Source organism: Pelecanus crispus, chromosome 7 (genome assembly GCF_030463565.1).
Source record: "Pelecanus crispus isolate bPelCri1 chromosome 7, bPelCri1.pri, whole genome shotgun sequence".
Taxonomy (NCBI): Eukaryota; Metazoa; Chordata; class Aves; order Pelecaniformes; family Pelecanidae; genus Pelecanus; species Pelecanus crispus.
In genome coordinates, this window is record NC_134649.1 from 16,608,879 (window position 1) to 16,630,122 (window position 21,244).

At 39.8% G+C, this 21,244-nt stretch overlaps 1 protein-coding gene across 2 annotated transcripts in view; it reads right to left on the minus strand.

The window, feature by feature from the left end:
• ALDH1A2 (aldehyde dehydrogenase 1 family member A2) overlaps positions 1-21,244 on the minus strand; it is a 54,936-nt gene that overhangs the window by 9,603 nt on the left and 24,089 nt on the right. Inside the window, exons 2-8 of one of the 2 annotated variants that reach the window (XM_009490988.2) lie at positions 20,899-21,003; positions 20,559-20,699; positions 18,826-18,955; positions 12,942-13,003; positions 10,044-10,172; positions 9,796-9,909; positions 345-447 (exon numbers count right to left, since the gene is read on the minus strand). In XM_009490988.2, coding sequence (XP_009489263.1) covers positions 345-447; positions 9,796-9,909; positions 10,044-10,172; positions 12,942-13,003; positions 18,826-18,955; positions 20,559-20,699; positions 20,899-21,003 — 784 coding nt within the window. The remainder of the gene's footprint in view (positions 1-344; positions 448-9,795; positions 9,910-10,043; positions 10,173-12,941; positions 13,004-18,825; positions 18,956-20,558; positions 20,700-20,898; positions 21,004-21,244) is intronic. The other variant, XM_009490989.2, reaches the window with a different exon arrangement.

A 21,244-nucleotide genomic window follows, 5' to 3' on the forward strand; every position in this document is an offset into this window, starting at 1 on the left:
AGCAAAAAAATCGCAGAATTTCCAGATTTAAAGCACTAAGTCAGCTTGCTGCAGAGTTTAGGATGACAAATGTGTATGGGACTGTGAATAACACCGTTTCTATATTCTTGGTTATAATTTTTTCCTGTTTTCTTGTTGTCTATGAATCTGCAGGTTCAAATGTTGTCTTTTTATAAAAAGTATCACATCTTAGGCTGCTTCTGTAAGATTAAAAAGTGCAACTAGATACAGCTATATTGGTCCATTTCACTTTGTATGAAAGATATGCCCTAAAATGAAAAAAAAAAAAAAAAAAGACACCACACAAACATGTTTTTACGAAAAATATGGAAGTGCTGACTTACAGTCAGCATCTGCAAAAATAATGTTCGGGCTTTTCCCACCCAGCTCCAGTGTAACTCTCTTCAAATTACTCTTTCCAGCTGCTTCTTGGATCAGCTTCCCAACCTGAAAGGAAATGGAGACACATTTTACAGGGAATGTAGTCGTACAGCCAATGTTGGCTATCACTGGAACAGAGCTTTATCCAGCAGGTTCTTCAATCCAAACAGATTCTCATCAGCAGTGGACAACTTTACAGGTTTTTTTTTCTAGAAATTGAGAGGGGATAAGGCACAGCACAAAGTGATTGTACCCTTCACCCATTTGTATCTATGCTAAAATGGCTTGGGGCTTTCTTTTGGGGTGCTTTAGGAGGGCTGAATTAAAAATCTGAAATTGGTGTAACTAGAATTGCTTCCATCCAAACTAGTGGCATGTTCACAAGGTTTTAGGTACTATTATTAAGAGGTTTAGTTATATAATTTTTAGTGGAAAAAAATAGATCTGATAGCTGAGTATGTATTAAGCATGTATTAAGCTTATCGCTTACTATTCATTAATAATAACTGCTATCATACTTCTTTATATAGTCCAGGTGTTAGTTATCCCAGATGATCACTGGTCTTAGAATTTATTTCACTCTTACTACTTACAGTTACTAAACCGTTATCCAACCTGTTTGTAGGAGGGCACTTGTTCTTCTCAAACTACAGTTTTCAGTGCCCAAAGGTTTAATAATTTGACCATGAAATCATGATGCAGAATATGTAGAATTGTGATGAAATCATCAGCCTTTTCTGCAGGATTAACAGCACATAGCAGAGTACCAAGTAGGGCAAGAAGTTACAAAGGCACCATCCCAGACCTGACCCTCAGCCGCACCACAGATAATCTTAATACGGGTTGAGGAGGTACAAAGCACCTCCAAAATGTCTTTGTAGGTTCTGGAGTCAGCTGGAGCAGAATGCAGCCCTGTGGCTGGTGCAGCCACAAATTGCAGATCTCACCAAGGAACGCAAGGCTAGATTAAATGGAGTAGCAATCTGACAGCTACATATTTGACATGTTTCCACATCGGTATATCAGAACAGTTGGAGAGGTAGCTGTGCTCCCTGTAAATTCTCCCCTCCCTGGATCAATGAATCCAAAATAGATCAGATTTTCTACTGTTTCAGTGTAACTATGCCCATTTTGCAGCTAAGGAAGTAATCACAGGTAGATGTAGGCCCCTACCTGGTAAAACACAGGATGAGAAGTATCTATTAAATTTTGAGAAGGTTGAGAACCTTGATAAGTGCTTTCTTTTAACTGGGTCCTGTTGTAGCGTCACACAGAAAGTTAGATGTGAAGTGAGATGGGAGTGAGTCCAGAGCTGGACTTTTTTCTCCATGTAATACTCTGGTCTCTCTAGCTGTTTTCTATTTCTAAGGTCAGGTGAGTGAGATTCCCTGCAGTAAGGGGTTAATGGATGAGAAGCTGAATGTCTTAGAGAACTGAAGGCAGTCTGCTGGAGAAAGTTAAGTCAGCGCTGGAGTAATCAGAAAGCAAATGAAACAGAAACCAGGGCCCCCACAGAAAAAACAAAGCAAAAACCCCACAGGATAATGAAGGAATCGTCAACCACTTCATGTACCTTTGTGATTAGCTCTTTATCTGGTGGTACCACAGCCGAGTGTGACTGAGGTTATTTCTTCAAAAAACAAAAAAAATTTTTTTTAAATCAGCTTCTTTTCTTTACCCCTGTGTTGATGGAATGGAGTGTTGACATTACTATGAAATTCCTTGCATATCCCCTTAATTGGAGCTGATTTTATTGCTATGTTTGACTGACAGCCAGAAGTGAACATGAAAAAGAAGGACCCTTTCTGCCCTCCACCTCCACCACATACATTGAGCACGTCATCTGGAAATTCCAATCTCTCAAGCTGTGCTGGAAATGTACACTGGAAACCAGTGAGACTGCTGTGTTTATAGCCGGTGCCAGCCAATGCCATTCACACCCTCACTGCCTTGAACCTCTCTCTCTCAAAGAACAACCGCCACCTATTTCCCCTTAAAAATCCACAAAGAGCAGAACAGATGAAGGAAGCCAGAGCAATGTGTCCAGCCCACCATCTCGCTGCCTTCCATTCTACCACTTTAATGTGAAAACTCTTTTGTCCATGTAAGTAAAGATTTTGAAAGGGTTCTATGCAAACAAGTGATTGGCAAATTGGCAAAGCCAAATATTATGTATATGGAAAATATTAAAGTCCAAAGGGCTTGGAGACAATGGTGTTAATTTGGAAAAGTATGGTCCAGAGTATTGTTAATACAGGAAGGTTGCTGTCAAGTTTCCAAGTATAAACTTAACAGACAGCTTCACTGTGTCCCTCCCGTTAGAAGTCAGTGTGGACATCAGCATGGTAGGGCTCATGCTGCTTGGCATTTTTGTTCACTGTGCTCCTGTCGTGCCCTATGCACTTACAGGTTGAGAAAAGTCTTAGGGAAGGCACCAGCACTGTGATTATTTAGTGACAAAGGCAGCCTTTTGTGACTGACCCTCTCTTTATGGAGAAAGACAGCATGAAAGGGATAAGTGATAGTGCTGCAATCTGTATGGTCTTTCAGTACATGTTTCCTGTGGTGTCTCTCAGCTATTATCTGTGAGCTCCCAATAGGCAGTACAGCTTTGCAAGGGAACACTGGAAGAGAGGTCTCCCCCACACATAATGGAGCTGTGTGATTATTCAGCAGGAATGTTGGCAGAGAAAGCCCTGACTCCCCATCCTTGTTTTGAATAGACTTCAAGATTGATATCAGGAGTATCCCTGGATAGCTTGTGAAGTACCATAACCTTGTAGGCTGCATGGAGGGTGAGGCAGATGTAATTTGGCCCATCTCAAAGAAAACAATTTGTTATTCAGAACAACAACAGCAAAAAAAAGACTAAAGAAGCATTTTGCAGCACCCCTGTGAAAAAAAAAAAAAAAAGCTATTTGAAGAATAGTCCTGAAAGGGTCTGTTTCTGGACTATGAACTGTATGACGTTGGGCATTGAGAGTGTATCATGATATAAAACATTTGACTGTTGCTTATTTATGTCTTCTGTGTTTGGAAGTTTAGTGTCTCTTTCAAGAGGATGCTTATGCAGTCACATTTTAAATACTTAGTGCAGAAATTCAAAAAAGCCTGTTGGGTTTCATGTTCTCTTAATTTTCTGTTTTCAGACAGAACTCAATGTTTCTAAATGGTACAGGTGGGTTTGCCTGTTACCGTTAAAGCCCTGGAAGCCTCACGAGTCAAAAGCAAACCTCCAACATTTGTGATACTTCCTCTACAGCTCCATCAGAAAGTCTGGCTTCTTCTCTGCTCTGAACCTTCCTTTGATTGCAGATACACATCAAGTCACTAGGGAACACCTGAATGTAGGGGAACAGCATGTAATTCTCTTGCACACTGCCACAGACAAGACTGTGAAGGTAAGACTGCACAGGAAGCTATGTAGATTAAAAGATTCCATGAACAGTGCAAAAATTGACAGAGGAGACGTACATCTTCAGTTACTTAGGCATTTTAAGTAACTGGGCTGCCCGTCTTCACTATTACACCTTTCTTGGAATATTGAGAGAATATCTGAAGAACAGTAAGTGTTTTAAGTTTCAAGAGATTAAGTTTTGGGGAGATGGTATCATCAGACAGAAATTTTCTGTTTTCTGGAATTGCAGTTTTCTCTCTCGAGCTATTGAGGCACTGGATGTCAGTGTTTCAGCAAAACCTTCAAACCCATGCTGCTGCTTACTTGGTCTGTCTGATTTTTTTTTTAATTCCAGATTTTTTTAAATTCCAAAATCTTTCTGAGAAACATTTTAGGACTGCATAGCATGTTCAGGGTGTGTCTCCAGCAAAGACAAGTGAATTTTGCAATACTGACATGAAGAAGAGCCGCTTTCTTTGACTGCGCAATGCCCTGCGTGAGCAGCAGCCCTGAAAAGAGCATAGTGAATAGTGCAGCACAAGTAAAAAGGCAATCCCAAACAGAAATTCCTGGAGAGAATCCTAAGCTATAAATGGCTCATTTGTTCCCTGGGTTAAATCCTGGCCCCATGGAAGTTCATGACTAAACTCTTGTTAACTCTGACAGGGCTGATACACCACCCTATTTGTTCCAGTTTTAAGAAGGTGAATCCTTTTGACATGTGTCTTTTATAGGCAAAGAAGCACAACAGCTGTCCAAGGACAGCTCCTACATTCTACCAAAAACACCAAAGAAGGAAAAGGGAAACAACTACTTTTCATTCAGGAGGCACAAGCTGTGCAAGATATGATCAAAAAGATTCAGCAGAAGCAGGAATGAATGATAATGTAGCCTCCTAAATCCTCCTTATGTTGAAGAGGGCATGTGTGTAGCATGGTAAGCTAACAGGCTTCTCAGAACAGGTCAAATCACCTTTAGGATTCCTGTTGTTAAAGTAGAAAATGCCAGGATGTAATTCTTCATGATATCCAAAACCAGCAAGAGACTGTGTGATCCAGGAGAGCTGACACAACTCATTGCTTGTGCAGTAGACAGACATTCTGTCTACATCATGCATTGTGACATTCATCTCACTTCGGAAATGAAAGGAGAATCCTGCTGAGTAAATTAGGATCAGTGGTAATACAGCTGTTAGCTACAAACATTTGTTTGGCATGAATCAATCTTGACTCTCCTGTAGTTTGCTTTGATGGTCTCTCTAGTATCTTGTTGACTAATGATGAGATCATGGTTTGTTAATCTAAGTGCATAAAGAAAACATTCTGCCAAGCAAAATGCAGACTCTTTTGCTGGGGTTTATTGCAGTTGTTTATAGACCTTTTGTTTACACAGGCATCCAAACCAATTTGTTGGATTTTTATTTGGGTTACTCTACAGAACTGCATGAACACAGACCTGAATCCTATCTCTAATCTGTCTGCATTTTAATGGGTCATAGTTTGAACAAAGTGGAAACCAGCCACTTAGGATACATTTCGTGTTGGCCGGGGCTTCAAATGTTTTGTGTGCTATCTGTAATTCTCATCTTGAGAGCATTTAACAACTGGAGAGGGTTGTAAGCCACTCTGATTTGGAGGTAACACATTTGTTTTTGAACAGAAGTTATTAGAACTCATTAAACTTCTGCAACAAGCAAAATACAATTTTTAATCCAGCCAGTGCTTTAAATGCACATATTTTTAAGTGTATAACTTCTTGCTCTCCATAATCATCTCTAATCTTAAGCCCAGAACATACTGCACCCAACTATTACTCCATGTGCACTGGGAACTTGTGGGTATGCATTTCCCTTCAAATGGAGCACACATACACAGACATGGCCAGACAGCTCACAGCAGTCAAAATGGCTCTATTTTCAAAGTCTGTAACTGAATTCACAGATTTGAGTGGAAATAAAGGCAAATGAAGAGTAAAGCAGCTTCTGGTGGCTGCTATTTGAAGGCCTCTCACCTTTGCTACTTAGCAAAAGTTCTTTCAGAAAATAAGAAGGTAACATGAAGAATGTCTCTGCATTTCTGAGATGTGTAAAAATTGTCCCCTCATCAGCACTTGTCTTGGAAATAAATAAGGTCCACTGTTCATTTAACTGGGGAAGAGAAGAGACTTGTATAACCTCTCCCATACTTCTGAGCTCCGCAGCCCAACAGCAGACACATGGGTAAGCCAGACATCTTGAGTTTGGCTCTGTTCTTCAGCTCAGAAAATATAAGTGACTGAGTTTTATTTTAATTAAATTGTTCCTAGTAATTTTTTAAAAGGAACTCAAATAGACAGGAATACATGGAACAGTGAGGAAGCTGAGGCAGAGAGGGGCAGAGTAAAAGGGAAAGGCATGTATAGTGAACAACTGGGATAGTGTGGGAGATGGCTGGGCTTTACAGAACCACTCCCAAGGGCCTGGTGAGTAAGAGTTTCATCCTACAGCTAGGGACCAGAAAGACCAAGGAGAAATACGTAAGACATAATGAGATATTTAAATTGATTATGGGCTTTCAGTGGAAGGTAGGAAAGGGATAGGAACAAGTGCTGACATGGTCAGCTTGGCTGGAAGAAAGATTGGTTTTGGCAGTTTAAATTTCATCTGATTGTGGAAGATGAGGAAAAAAACGTGTCAGTGAAGCCTGAGAGGAGATTGCCATAATTAAGGAGGATCATGGATTAGCCCTGGTTCACTAAAAACAACACAGTAAAAATAAACACTTTTGTTAAAATGCCCATACCAAACAAGCTGCTGAAGAGTATGAACCAAAGCAAGCAGAGAAGCCAAGAAAGCTGCTGGAATCTAAGAAGGCACAATATTTTTAAGCTTGCTTTCATACTTGGTATTATTTTCTTTCTTTCAGTGTGACAGTTGTCAAAGTGAAATTCATAGCCTGCTGGGTGTCTGCAGAACCCTTCCTCATGAGCTGTAGAGGGAAGACTTTTGAGAGCCAGGCATTAGGGAACTGGGAGAAAAGGTGATCCATGGGAGGGTGTTTCATAAGAAGCAGGCAGACTAAGGGATGAGAGTTGGCAGACTACTGTCTTAATGTGCGTGAGCTAATCCATAAAAGGAGGGGTCAGAAGGAAAGAGGGAGAGAAGTGGAATCAAACAGTGATGGTACCACAGCAAAATGAGCTCTTTATGATTTTTCACATATTGTTTGGGGGGAGTATGTGAAAAGTAGATAGTAGTACTTAAAACAGATTTCAAAACGCTAGAGAATCTAAGAAACAGAAAAGAAATAGGAAGTGCAAACTGGACCAACATCATAAATTAGAAGTCATTTATGTGTTGTCATTGCATAGAAACGGGCTTGAGGCCTCATAATAGTCAGGAGTTTTGAGAAGTACTGGACAAAGGCATGGATGACAAGGCCATTGGTTGCTATTAAATACAATTGTCCACGTGCACCTTCGGGCTCAGGAGGTCTTTAAATTGTTCATTACCAGAAGCTGTGAGGCTACAGCAAGGAAAGGATCACTCTACACATGCTCTCTTCTATAAGCATCTGTTACTGGTCATGTTGCAAGATAAGGTGCTAGGCTGGATGGATCTTTGGTGTGGTTATGTCAGGCTTTATTGAGTTAAGGTCATGAACTTGGCCTTTTGGCTCATATTTCTACGGATTGGGTTCTACAAATTTTGGAATCAGCATTAAATTTTTTGTAGGAAGAACAGCCTGTTTTCTGCCTTTAAAAAAACTCTGCAGGAAATAGGTAATAATAGCCTCTTTTTTGTGATTTTTACAGGCAAATGGGGAGTTTTCATTAGCCGTAAGTATGTACTTCAGAGGTGAAGAATTTATATTTTTTCCAAAAGAACCTCATGGTGAAAACTTGAGAAAAACCTGTGCATCAGACATCCGAACTTGGTGATCTTTGCTTTTGTACTGATAGGTTTTATCATTAACTTGCTCAAGTTGAAAGTATTAACTGCCTTAACTAGCACCTGGATGAAATGGGGGAATTGAAGTTAATATCATGGCATTTATATATCTGATGACTATCAGAAATCCACATCACTGGAGTGTACAGTTGACATGCCTCAGACAAGACCAGAGAGACAAAATATTTCCATTATTATTTCTTTAGAAATTGAAATCTGTTTTGGAGAAGTCAAAGACTTGATAGTACAGCTCATATCACAGCATTGTGTTTAAAATGTTACAATGTCGACTTGCTGTTACAAAAATTCAGTGTTACAGGAAATCAGAAACAATATGGAATAGTTTACACTAACTCTGCATTAAAACATTCCATCTGTTCTTGCTTTAGGTTCTTAGAGAATTGCTTTTTCATCTCTGTAATGCTTTTCACTTCCTATTAGTAAGGCTTTTAAAGGCAGGCACTGAGTTAGTATAAAACCCACAGCTTTTGAGTTTAAACGCCTATTAAAACTAAAGCTGTCTGGAACTACAATAAAAATTTATTTTGGCTACAAAAGACAACTTTGAAACCTAACCCATCTGTATTTTTCCTCCTCCAAACAGTGCAACATCCTGTATAATAGAATATTTATCTTAAACAGAGACCACATATCTTTATGAAAACAATTGTTTCAACTTAATTTATGGGGGGTAATCAGCTCATATTAAAGTTTTCAGGATGCTAATATAAATTGGTTACAGGAGATGTAATGACTAGAGTAATTCCACAGAATAATCCGAAATCTGATGTTGCCATTGACTTAGAATATAACCTGTGTATATTAGAATCTAAAATTGCCATAAAAAAATCATGTATAGGCATATAGTAATTGCAGAACAACTGTGTGTGTGCAAATTAGGCATATGACTGCAGCTACATTTTACTGGTAATTTAGGCTCGTGTATGGTGACTTCCAAACTCGATTACAGGATAATTCCACCAGAATGATTTATTTGAAATAATTGAGCTGGTCTCTGCAATCCCTGGGCCCACTGTAGCTAGTAGGGCTGCTTGGTCAGTGAATTTATCAACTCAAACCAAAGCCAAATTGACTCACTGTGAAGAGCACTATCCCTGGGATGCATAAAGCCTCCCACTGCCACGAGTGGGAGTCAAACATATCAAAGAGAGACTAGATCCCTGGGGTTTAGCTCCCTCCATACAATAGTTTGACAGATTTTGAATTGAAAAGGGCTGGGTTTAGCACTCTCTAAATATAACCAGCCCTGAAACTCCCACTGAGATTCCTTTCTGTCTGCCTTCAGACGATGAGATAAGGCCCCTTCTCCTGTGACTTCAGTCTGGAGTACCTCTATCATCCCCACTGTAACCCTGATAACAGCCGGCTTTGCACATATTTGAGAGCAAGACCCAATCTGAGTTTTGAGGGATTCGTTTCTCTTTCTGTAGATTAGAGCCTTCATCTTCAGACCAAACCTCCTCTGTAACTTCTGCATCATAGACTTATAGCAAGACATTCTGGCATCCAGGAGACAACTGACTCTCTTCATCTTCTGGCCAGCTTCTTTCCATCAGGTTGGGAACAGACACCTTGGACAGTCTCTTTTTCTCCCTGCACTCCCTCCTTTTTAGACTTCCTCCTCATCCTCAATATACTCAAATGCAGCATCAAAGTTGAAGTACATTTGCCCCAATTTGCCTCCTTCCTCTCCCCTTTTCCCCAAGTATGCCAAGATACACAAATTACAGATGCTAAAGCAGCATTTGTGTGTGCTGTGATATACATGGGATGTTCTGCCTACTTGCATGTGATTCACATCCTCATAAGCCCACAGGAAATCCCAGCAATATTTTTCCAGGCATATCTCCTGTGCTGAGGTGCCGAGCACAGCAGGGGCCAGAGGAAAGGAGCCATTTCTACTTTGGAAGTACTGCGGTACGTAAGTTTAGCTGGGAAGGACAGACCACTGTTATTTAGATGTAGCTCTTTTACTTGGTGATGGTGAGAAATGTAGCACAAGGACTTAATACTATCTCCCTAAGTATTTACTCACATTTCACAGTAACATATCCGTGAATCCTCTTACCTCAGTGGATCCAGTAAAAGCAATTTTATCAATGCCAACATGAGATGCTATGGCTGCACCAACAATTGGACCAAATCCTGGCAAAATATTGACAACTCCTGGTGGAAAGCCAGCCTGTCAAAAGAGGAATGAATGAAGGGAAGCATGATTTATGAAAACTGACAGAGCATGTTAAACCAGGCATGTGCTGGTAGTTCCTTCCCCACAAGGAGAGAGAGAGAGACATTATTCCTGTCAATTATTCTTACCTCCTTGATGAGGGCTCCCATATAGAGAGCGCTGAGTGGTGTTTGTTCTGCTGGTTTAATAACTACTGTATTGCCACAGCACAGGGCTGGAGCAATCTTCCACGCAAACATCAGCAGGGGGAAGTTCCACTGTAGGAAAAAATAAAAGTTGATAGATGGAAAAATATTGCAGTGGTGTTTTGTTTTCAAGATGTCAAGCTGCTACCTCACTTATTTCTCAGGCTGAACCTCAACATAAATCTTTCCCAGCACAAAGCAAGGATTTTTTTTTTTTTAATTACTGACATTAAGAAAGCGACAACAGTGACCTTTTAGTTCTTTCTCTCCTGTTCAAAGAAATACAGCCCCCACCCACAGTCTTTATAAAAGAATCTTCTGTTATCTGTTAATTTTTTTAATCACAACTTTTTATTTCATTTACTGTTTTGCAATTGGCACTTTTAATTCCCCTATGACAAATAGGTCTTGCTTCTGATACCTTTAGAAAGAACTGTTTGTTCATGCTGAAGCATTTTTGGATGTAAATTTCCTATCCCTGAATACATCTTAAGATATAAAATTTATACTGAAAATTATATAATTCTTAATTGATGGGATTACAGTAAAAAAAAAAAAAACACCCATAAATGTCAATGCTCGGTCAAAGCATTTAATTTTCTTGAAAACTTCTTACTGAGCAATTTATATGGAAGATGTTAAAAGAACAGTAAAAAACAAGTTGAGAAACACTCTTTGCTAATACAAAATTTTGTATCATTGTTAATTTCAACTTCATTTAACTGCAACAGAAGAAGTAGTGAATTATATTAGTTTGATGCACAAACAAGTTGTGGATAAAGCTAAGAGTAACAAGCCTTTCTGCATCAAGGCCTGATCCTGACAGGTTCAGTGGATAGTCCTGCTGATTTCAGTGGAAATGTCAGAGTAATAAAATAACTGCGTTTGCACCATCACTCTTACAAATGCATATAATAATCTCCTTTGGAAAGAAAATAGAAAATATCAGTCACAAAGAGTCAGCCACTGGCCAGAACATGTTATTGCCAGATGCATATCAGCTGCCACTCTCACAGACATCTCTCTAGCCCCTGGCTAGCTTGAAAAAATACACAACTGTCTTTCCGTCACCGAACACCCAATTTTTTACTCCCTCAGTTGTTTATAAACTCTGGACACAAAGTGATGTTTTAATTCCATCTCCAGTATATAAACCTGGGAGGGGAGCTATAGGGCCAACAGTGTGCTGACAGCCTGCACGTCTAATGGTACTGCAAGGAGAGCTCTGACGAGTTTTTATAGGGTAGTATATAGCCCTGTTTATGCTACAAAGCTGCCAAAGAGCATATGTTTTGATGGAAGCTAGGTTGTGAAAGAGGATGAGGAGTTTACTGTTAGGCTTGCTGTTTAATTTTATTTTTGTAATAACATATTTGCTAGCGTAATGGCTAAGTGCACACGGCGGCTCAGTGGCTGTGCTCTGTGACTGGTAGCTGTGGAGGAAATATGCAACAGATTAGCAGCACTGTTTGTTAGACTAGATGTGTATGACAGCCATGTTGAAGTTTTGGAGGACAAACCTGGGGGAAGAATGAACAAGTATGGTAGATGGCTGGGTACCCTGAACAAAGAGTTTTACAAATCTGAACTAAATGAATCCTGCTTTTGGCATGATCTTCAGCCCGTGGCCAAGTTTCTTCAACAGATCTGTCAGTTAAGCTCAGTGAGACAAGCTTAAGAGATGTCCAGCAGCCTTGGGGTTAGATGCTGGGGTTACCATTTTGCAAATGCTTATCCATGTACTTGGGTGAAGAATGGGGCCAGAGCTGTGGAATCATTCATTCATAAGGACCACTCGCGAGTCAAGTTAGGAGAGTGCGTAGGTGTTTGCAGGACGGGTGTAGCCACAGACTCTCTGAGTCCTTTGCATTTTTCTCTGAGTTTCTACGGAGTGCCAAACACAATAGCCACCCCTTAACAAAGACATGAAATAACAACAAATATAAACAGGGAAAAAGAGTTTAACATTGTTAAAGTAATCTTTTCTGGCTGCTACTCTTTTGATGGAATAGCTGCATGTTGCTGTTTAGTGGCTTTGCGGTTAACGTGAACAAAATAAAAAACCATCATCAACAAAAATTTCAGAGAATGTCCTGATTAGTTCCCCAGTGCTTTGTCAAGGAAAAAAGCTTCCACACAATATTTTAATAGCTATATGTGAGCCTCCCATTGAAATTTCTGCCAAAGCCGCTTAACTGGTTCTTCTGAAAAAGTTAGCTTCTCAGTGTGATTCCCATGCAGTGTTCAGCAAGAGTATATTAAGGATGTATATTGGGGTATAGGGGGAGTATTAGATTTGATGAAATGCTGTGTTTCTCTCTCATAACAAATAAAACAAACATTTCATGTCTTTTATTAGCTATACAATGTTAATTGTAATGATATGTCTCCTGGAGTTTCTTTTTCTCCTCCAGCCTTGTAAAAGAAATAGCAGGAAAGAATGGAATTAAAATGCATCACATTCTCCCAGGAACTGAGGAGCCTGTTAAATCACAGTAAAAACTAAATAAATAAAAAGACTACCACAGCAAAGCATCAATTTTCCATAAGTTGTGTGAACATCCATAACCACTGACAGCATATTAACACTGTGTTTTGCTTTGCTTGTTTTAATCATGAGAATTCTATGACTTGAGAACTTAACTCCTAATAACAGAGCCTAAACCCTATTAGCATGTTCAAATAAGCATTTGCAGGGAGGCTGTTAAAGATATGTCAACAATATGAGCTCAGCTTTTTTCGTAATGGAAAACACACATAGCTGAGGACCATGTTTTATGTGTCTTTAAAGAGAGCTGGTTCAAATGAAAATAAATAGAAAGTGCTAGTAGAGATACTCACAGGGATGATCTGTCCACACACTCCGATGGGTTCGTGTCTTGTAAACGTAAAATAATCTCCATCTGAAACAGATGAGCATGGTTACTCTCAAGTGCAGTTTGACTTGGCAGAACAAAAAAAAAAAAATAGAGGCGGGGGAAAAGCTCTAAGGATCAGCCTTTGATGGCAGTAAAAGAAATAAAGAAGCCAGGGAAATGTTTTTTCATGAGCCAGCATGGGAAACCTAGGCTCAGGAGCAACCTAATTGTTCTTTCTGTAGAACAAAGGAAGCAGGCATCCCACCAGAAAGTAACCTGCTTTGTTCCCTGGGAAAGAGGACAAGCTGTACTGCACAAAAAAGGGCAGTAGCAGGGAAGCCACTTACTGGCCTCTGCTGATTTCAGGGTGAGAGCAGTGAAGGAAGAGTCACAAAGGCAATTTCCTGAAAGGCATGACTGCAACACCGCAATATAAAGGTATACATACAAGCAGATGTGGGATAATAGTAACATACTTCTCACTCATCTTGCATGGAAGACACAGACAGTTTGAAGTAATGGAATGACACACCACCCTCTGTATATGTGGAATGAAGAGGGGAAGCTTGTGACTGAGGTGTAATTGAGCATAATTTACTGCAGAAGACAACACTAAGGAGAACATAGGGGTCATCATATAGCCATGCTCTGATAGCTGACTTGCAGAACAAGGCCTGTATCAGAAATGGCCTCAAGCTAAATAGGCAGTCAATTTGAGTTGACAGGGAAAGGTTGGATGCAGCTAGAAAACAAGACATCGGAGAGTAAGAAAAGTTTTCACAAACCATTTGGACAAGGTAGAGGTGACTGAATAAATGAAGGGACCAAGTCACTGGAAACTGGGAAATGATGGGCTTTTCTCACGGGACTTTTGACAGAAATAAGAATATGGTCTAAGAAAGATCCTAACAACAAAGATGCAGGAAAAGCAGACTGCATGTTCACAAAGAGCAGGTGCGGATTGTGTGAGGCTAAAGGGAATTACTTAGTTAACTCTCTGATGGTAATTATTTTTAAGGTCCTGATGAACAAAAATGGCAAAAAGCTCCAGGGGTAAGAGGTATCATTAATTAAAGTGAGTGCTACACTAGACCTGCAGTCCTTAACTAAAGCACTGGTGAGCTCAGGGCAGCCTGAGTCAGGTCATGAAATAAACAGATCTGTTATTTGGGGTCAGGCCTGTGGTCTGTGGGAACCTTTCGCATGGCCCAGCCTGCTTGGAGCGGCAGGCCTCTGTGCTGGCTCATTTTGCACAGCTGGTGTAAGTGACTGTCATGGGGGCTGATGGAGTTCATGCTCTTTCACAAAGCTGCATGGTTGTTGCTGCTTCAGCACTTGCCTGTGGTCTGGGAGTACATGCTGAGGTTATACATGCTGTGATATGATTTCTTCCCAATTGATAAAGAGCAGGCAAATGACCTGCTCTGTGTGGGGACCCGTTAAGGTATTGTCTAACCATCAGCTTTGTTAGTGTGCTTGGCCTGCATCTCTGCAAAGTAGATTTACTTGTAACTAAAGTGAGCCTTGTAGCTGTAAAAAATAGCTCAGGCTCAAACCACCTCTGAATTTAGGTCAAATGTTTTTCAGTGAGGCTACAGCTGAGGGAAGGGCTATGCTAAAGGCATGAGCTGAATGTGCCCCTTGGCCTGTAGTGCTTGGTCACCTAGAAAAACTTGAATCTCTTTATTTAGAAAAATCATTTCAACTAAGTATGTGATAATGATGAGAAGGTTACCTAGGCTCAGTCACAGGAGATTATTTACCAGGATAGGAAATGGTCAGACGGAGGAAGGGAGTAAGAGGAGAGATGACAGTCCTTTTGCTCCCATTGTCACCATCCAACGCAGGGGTATGTGCTTTGCTTCACATGGTGTGAGAGCGTGCGGGCGGCTGTGGCCTCTACCACGATCAGTCTGGAGCTGCAGCCAGGCTTGTTCAGTATCGGGGAAAGACCTAATTTCGCAACGGAGAGTACGTCTTGGGAACCTGCTGCAATGTCCTGTACTATACATCTGGTAACAATAAATGGGTTAATCCATAAAGCTTCTGGGGTTTAAGTAAAGACTTCAACTTGAATTTGATTAGAAATAACTTATTTTCAGGTCTGCATATTTCTGTACATCTACTTTACAGGATTTGCTCAGTAGAAACCTGAGCTAGAGTAGCTAATGCATCAGTGGGGGGGAGCAGATATAGAATAATTATGAGAAAGGTAACAATACCCTGCAACCACGACAAGGGACAGAACAGAGGAAATGAGGGAGGGGGAGAGAGAGAAAAGAGATTCACATCAGGAAGAGGAGGAAGAAAATAGTTAATCAGTCGGTTTGCTCTGCATTGACAAAATGTCATTGCACCATTTTCATCTCTAGGTGCTTAACAACTTCCCAGTGGAGATGAGAATATTTGTTTCATGAGTTGAGATGATGAGTTTGATTTTCTAGGTTATCTTTCACAGATGCTAGCAGTGGTTCACAGACCATAGGGAAGAATCATCAGACCAGACAGAAGTAAAGTAGAAGTCAAAATACAGAGAAGTATATACAGGCAAAACTGTCTAAGTGCCTAAGAGCCACATAGAGGAGTCAGCTAAAAATACCAGCTTGTACTTGGTAGTACTGTGAGAGGTGGATTCTCAGCCAGAAGGATGGTGACAACATAACAGTAACACAGTTACGTTAGCACTGTCTGACTTTAGATTGTCACTGCATAATCATTGCCACATGTCTGCGTACTTCATAACATAAAGTTATAGATAACCTGAACCTGCTTGCCAAGTCAGACAAATGGTGGTTAATTCTACCAAATGTAGGCAGAACGTTCTTTCCGCAGAGCAATACCTCCCATGCAGAGTTGCTTGCCCTGCTTTCTTCCGCTAGACTCTAGACAGCTGCCCTTTTTGAGACCTACTTCCAAAGTTCATCATCCACAGACTTACTGTTAGGATGGGATCTTTGAGGTTGCTTTCTAACAATATCTTTGTGAACATACGTAACTTGAAGTTATTCAGAAGCTTCAGATGCCTCTGGACAGGCCAAACATGTATCTAAGAGCCATCTTGTCCATAATGTAAAATAAGCTGCTACCAATAACTCAAGATTGATGAAGTGAATCACTTTTTCTGAACAGTGAGGATAGAAAGCTCCCCTGTGCTCAGAAATTAGATAGGAGACTTTTAAAACATTTTAGAGTTTTAAGATTAGTTTATACAAGTCATGCTAATGACACTTATTCTAGGATGCTGTTGCTGTTGATTGTTACTCTTATCCTCCTACCAGCTGGCAGCCAGGAGAACATTGCCTAAGAGGGATCTGACAGTCTGATCCCATATCCAATCTAAAAATTTGCCTTAAAAGAGGGGTTTTTTTTAATATTCTCAGCTGATGTAAACTGGTATTCTTCAGTCCTCACTGACATTAATAGAGCCAGATCAATTTGCAGCTGCTTAGCACCTGGCCCAAAGATTTTTATTCTTTAATCAGAAAGAAAGCCCCATTTAGCCAGGGATCTCACTTTGGGACAACAATACCTTCCACAGATGTGTTTGCTTAGATTTCCATCAGGAGTCTCTGTCCCGGATATTTTATTTGCATATCAATCATAATACAGTCACATGCCTCGTATAGCAGGACGCAGCAAACAAGTGGGTGAGGAGAGCCAAATTGGTTCTTTAAGCTGTATCATATCATATATTGATTTACAGACACATTTTTGCTTGCATTGTTTATTAGTTTAACAGTTTCTAGTCTAGCCTCATTCTGTTTTAATTTAAATCATCAAGGCTTTACGCATGGGAGCAAGCAAAGGGCAGTCTGAAGGTTTTAGCAGCTCTGGGACCAAAAGGAATGTGACTGTAAAACGCACTGTTCTTCTCTACTTGTCTATCACTTGCCTATTTTTATTTTAGAGGAAAAGAAAACCTCAACAGAAACAGATGAAAGATTGGGAGGTTTCAGATTTATTACCACACTGAACAGAAAAAGAAGGAGATTTAATAGGGTTTTTATTTTGTTTTTATTGTCTTGTTTGGTTTCCTTTGATGAGCTGATGGTAAATGAATGTAAAGAACACCATTGTTTAACACTGGCCTTGCTCTAAAATAGCTTTATGAGAATGACAAATTTATGGTGTGAAACTAGAGGAATACAGAGGAGTGTTAAACCAAGAGGAAGAACTAATTGATACCCTGAAAACCTGCGAATGGACTTACCATTCTACACTACTGATAACTGTGTTAGCACTGAAGCTTGCATTTAGGAAGGCCTGCTGAAAATGTGCTTTCCTCTCCCCCAGTGTAGCCCACCTCACTGAAGAAAAATCGGGGTTTTCATCTGATACACTACTTGAGGACAAGAATAAGCAGAGAATATTTATTCTCCTTAACCTGGCAATGCCTTTTGGTGACTGACCTAAATTCTGTGTACCTATGGGGCTAACGAGCAGGGAGGAGGCATTCAGTGACCAGGGAGAAAGGGATTAGGGAACAGGAAATTTGCTGAATATATGAATTTATGGTGTGCTCTGCACTTTTGCATGTTTAAATGTGACGTGCAAGCAGCAAAACCAGGATTTATGAATCGCAGCCTAAATGACTGTGGAAATCTTCAAGAGTCCTTACAGGAGAGTCTACACCTGAAATATTAATATTGTCATTTCTGTGGTGAAAATATACTAGTGATGATAAACATCAGTCAGTACACACTGCGATTTTAATCAGCTGAAACACCATAATGAGTAATGCTGCAATAAGAGTTACGTGATCTGTTTTCCTCCTGAAAATTTTGGGGCCACCTTTTCAATTTACCTGCTTGCCTAACTTTGATAGTTTTGTGGTTTGCTGTACAGAGGCAAGCTAGTGTACTCCAGATATCGTGTTACATAATGTAATTTTATGGAAATAGATGGGCAACAGCAAAAATCATTTGCTTGTGAGTGTGCCTTCCTGGTCTCCTTCAGTAAAGTGTAATAAACATGCATGTGCATTGAACAGTGCACCATGAAGCCAAAAACAATTCACAGAATAAATGTTTGTTTTCCTTACTGTTTTTCCAAAGATTTATTTTATGCAGGCAAAAGATGAGTATATTTATCTTAATGACTGCACCTTTTGCATACTTATAGCAGTTGGTACATCTAGTCCAGACTGTGCAACAGAAAATGCAGCCTGTATTTGTTAAACAGCTGGGAGGGAGGGGCAGGAGGAAAAGATTTGTTAAATAAAAATAATGGTAAGGATTTTTTCTTATCTCTTTAGCAAAAAATAAGAGCAGAATAACTAATTTCCTAGCACTCCTATAAAGATTTACCTCATACCTACAATATAAAACTCATCCCACTGAATAATTTGAAGCAGCATATATAACAAAATATATCTGATACGTATATACAGTTCTCTACAGTAACGTTACAAACTGTCTCAAAGTATAAATGTATTTGGATCTTGTGTTAGTCCCAAGTAAAATGATTTGCATAGGCAGTAAGAAGACATAGATAAACAAGATGTATATGTAAGCATACCATTTCTTAAACAGGCAGCTAACACTACTTTCATGTGTTCCAAGGTATTTATCAGGCTTATACCCCATCCATTTTTATAAGTGTAACAATATTTAAATGTAGGTATTGAGCTATCTCCTTCTCGGATGGACACATGCAAAAGAAAACACTTTGGGATGTGCATGTAGGGCAGAACGATAGCAGGTCATCTAGTCCAGCCCTTGCTGACTTTTAAACATCTGCTTCAGCAACATACTGCACACTGTAAGACCAAAGCAAGCTTCTCTTCTACCTTTCATGAAGCTGTAATCTATTAAGCCATTTGGCCATGAGAAGGTTTAGGTGCATACCTGTGCTTTAATCTCTCTTACCTACAGGAATGGTCATTCCATGGATTTTGTCTGCCCAACCGGCATAATACCTCAGGGTTTTTATGACTCCCTGAAGATCTACATAGAAAGCTTGCAAGAAAGGTTTGCCACTGTTCAGTGATTCCATAGTCTAGAGGACAAGAAAAAGTTAAGAGATATAAGCACAGTAGCATTTTTAGACTATTGTACTTAAGTATTCACTGTCTTAACAGCTCTTCAGATATGGCAGATTTTAATGAAGACCAACCAGTTACGTAAGCCTTGCAATAGTCTTAGCACACAAGGTTCAAAACAACTATGTGATCCCCTTTATTACTTCTTTTTGCAAATGTGAACAAAAAGCATTTTCCTTAAAAAAAAAATCTGGTTCCTTCTGGAGTATTCTGGAATGACTATGATTTTAAGAACGTGTGCGTGCGTGTGTGTTTATGTGTGTGTCTGTCTTGTGGGTTTGTGTGTGTATCCACATGCATGTACATGTGCCTGTGTGTATTTTGGACCTAATAGCCACTGTGTTGGGTCCAGATATATAAATGCTAAATTGCTTTCATCAGGAGCCAAGATAAAAATGCCTGTCAAACTAGGTTCTGTTATGTTAATGATAACAGCTGAGAAGGGGCTCCTTGTAACCCCATATTAATGATCTGAATCCATAAAGAGAAGAATGGACATATCCCTCTTTATATAATTGATGTGAATATAAAAATTTCTCTATATGGCTGCCAAGACTCCTGCTGAGGTCTGAGATATCTATACTCTACAGCCAGTTTATTTATTGCCATCAAATAAACAAACTCTCCTCTAGGGAAGCTCATAAATTAACAAGCTGATGTCCTTATTTTTAAGTTAATATTCCTATTTTTAAAAGTATCTTACAAGCTATCCTCTTAGGGGCTCCTAAGATCATTTAGCAAAGAGAATCCAATAAAATATCCTAAGATGTTGAGTAGCTTAACTCATTCTCAATAGCTGTCTAATAGAAATCGTTAAGAATGGGCAAAGTATGCCCATGTGTAACACACCAACCATCAAATGAATTTCTACAGAAAAGAATGGAGGCCTAATTCTGCACTGACTTATATCCCCAAGAGCAATTAATGGCATTGCCTGCAGTGCAATTCAGTGAAGAACTTGGCTCTAGAAATACAAGTCAAATGACAGGCAGAGTAAACTTGATTTGCTGTGCACTTCCTTCTCCCTGTGGCGATTTTACAGTATACACTGGCGGTAAGATGATTTAAGTGTTGACAAAGCTGGAATTAAGATGTTCGCCAGCTTAGTTCAAAGCACTTGACATGCGGAAAACAACATTAACAATGCCACCGTTTAGATGGCTTCATACATGAGCGAAATAGTGTAATACCCAGAATTCATGCTACCAGTTGAGTGTCAGTAAGCATTTCACCTGCCATTTCATTAATATCTGCACAAATCATTTCGCTCAGTCTTCCATTTTTTATTTGAGAAGAGTTACAAGCGTGTAACAGGCATACATGTGCGTGCACACCCATTCATTTGTCTGTCCAATTTAAAGCTCATTTGAGTCAGTTGGAAGACCCTTGTTGACTTTTATGGGCTTTGAATCAGGTCTTAAGCAGACAGTCGGCCATCTTAGCCATCAAGCTGAGTCTAGTTTTCAAATGTAATTCATATTAACAAGTTTATGAACTAATTTGCTTTCAGAATGTAAAACTGACACGTGATTTGACTGTTGAATTTCATGTGCCACTTACAGCAAGAATTGCCCTGTCTCTTTCGACCAAGTCTGCTAGCTTATCCAAAAGATGGCCTCTTTCCGATGCATCCATTCTCCTCCAAACTGAACCTAGAGAAAAAGCAAGGCGAGCTGCCCTCACTGCTTTGTCCGTATCAACCTGTCAAGAAGGAAGAAAAAAACCAAAGGCACTGAGGTAAATAACATTACCAGGCTTATGAAATTTGCTGTTGTACAACCTTAGTCACACATGATGGGTTTTGGAACTGTGATAAATAACAGAACTGCCCAACAGTGCTACTCTGGACCTGTTGGTCTGATCTTTTTATACATTTCTACCCAGTCACGGGATGCATTACCTTGTCAGCTTCCTGGATCTCACAGATCTGCTCTCCTGTTGCTGGATTATATACTGGGAATATTCTCCCACTTTCAGAATTTTGCCACTCATTATTGATGAAAATCTGGAAAAAGAAGAGAAGTCATCAGTCTTCCTGCATGAACAAACAGTAAGGTATATAACAACAAACTCCTGGGAAAGGCTGCAGCTTCTAATACAAAAGAGTTGAAACTTATTTATGCCTGTAAAAATGGGTTTTCAAGAGTTCAGGCTAAGGGTCAGCCCCTGATGTCTTTCTGTATTCCGTGGCAGCGTTACTATAGAAGCAACATCAAACTCAAAATTCCTTGGTTGACATTCAAATC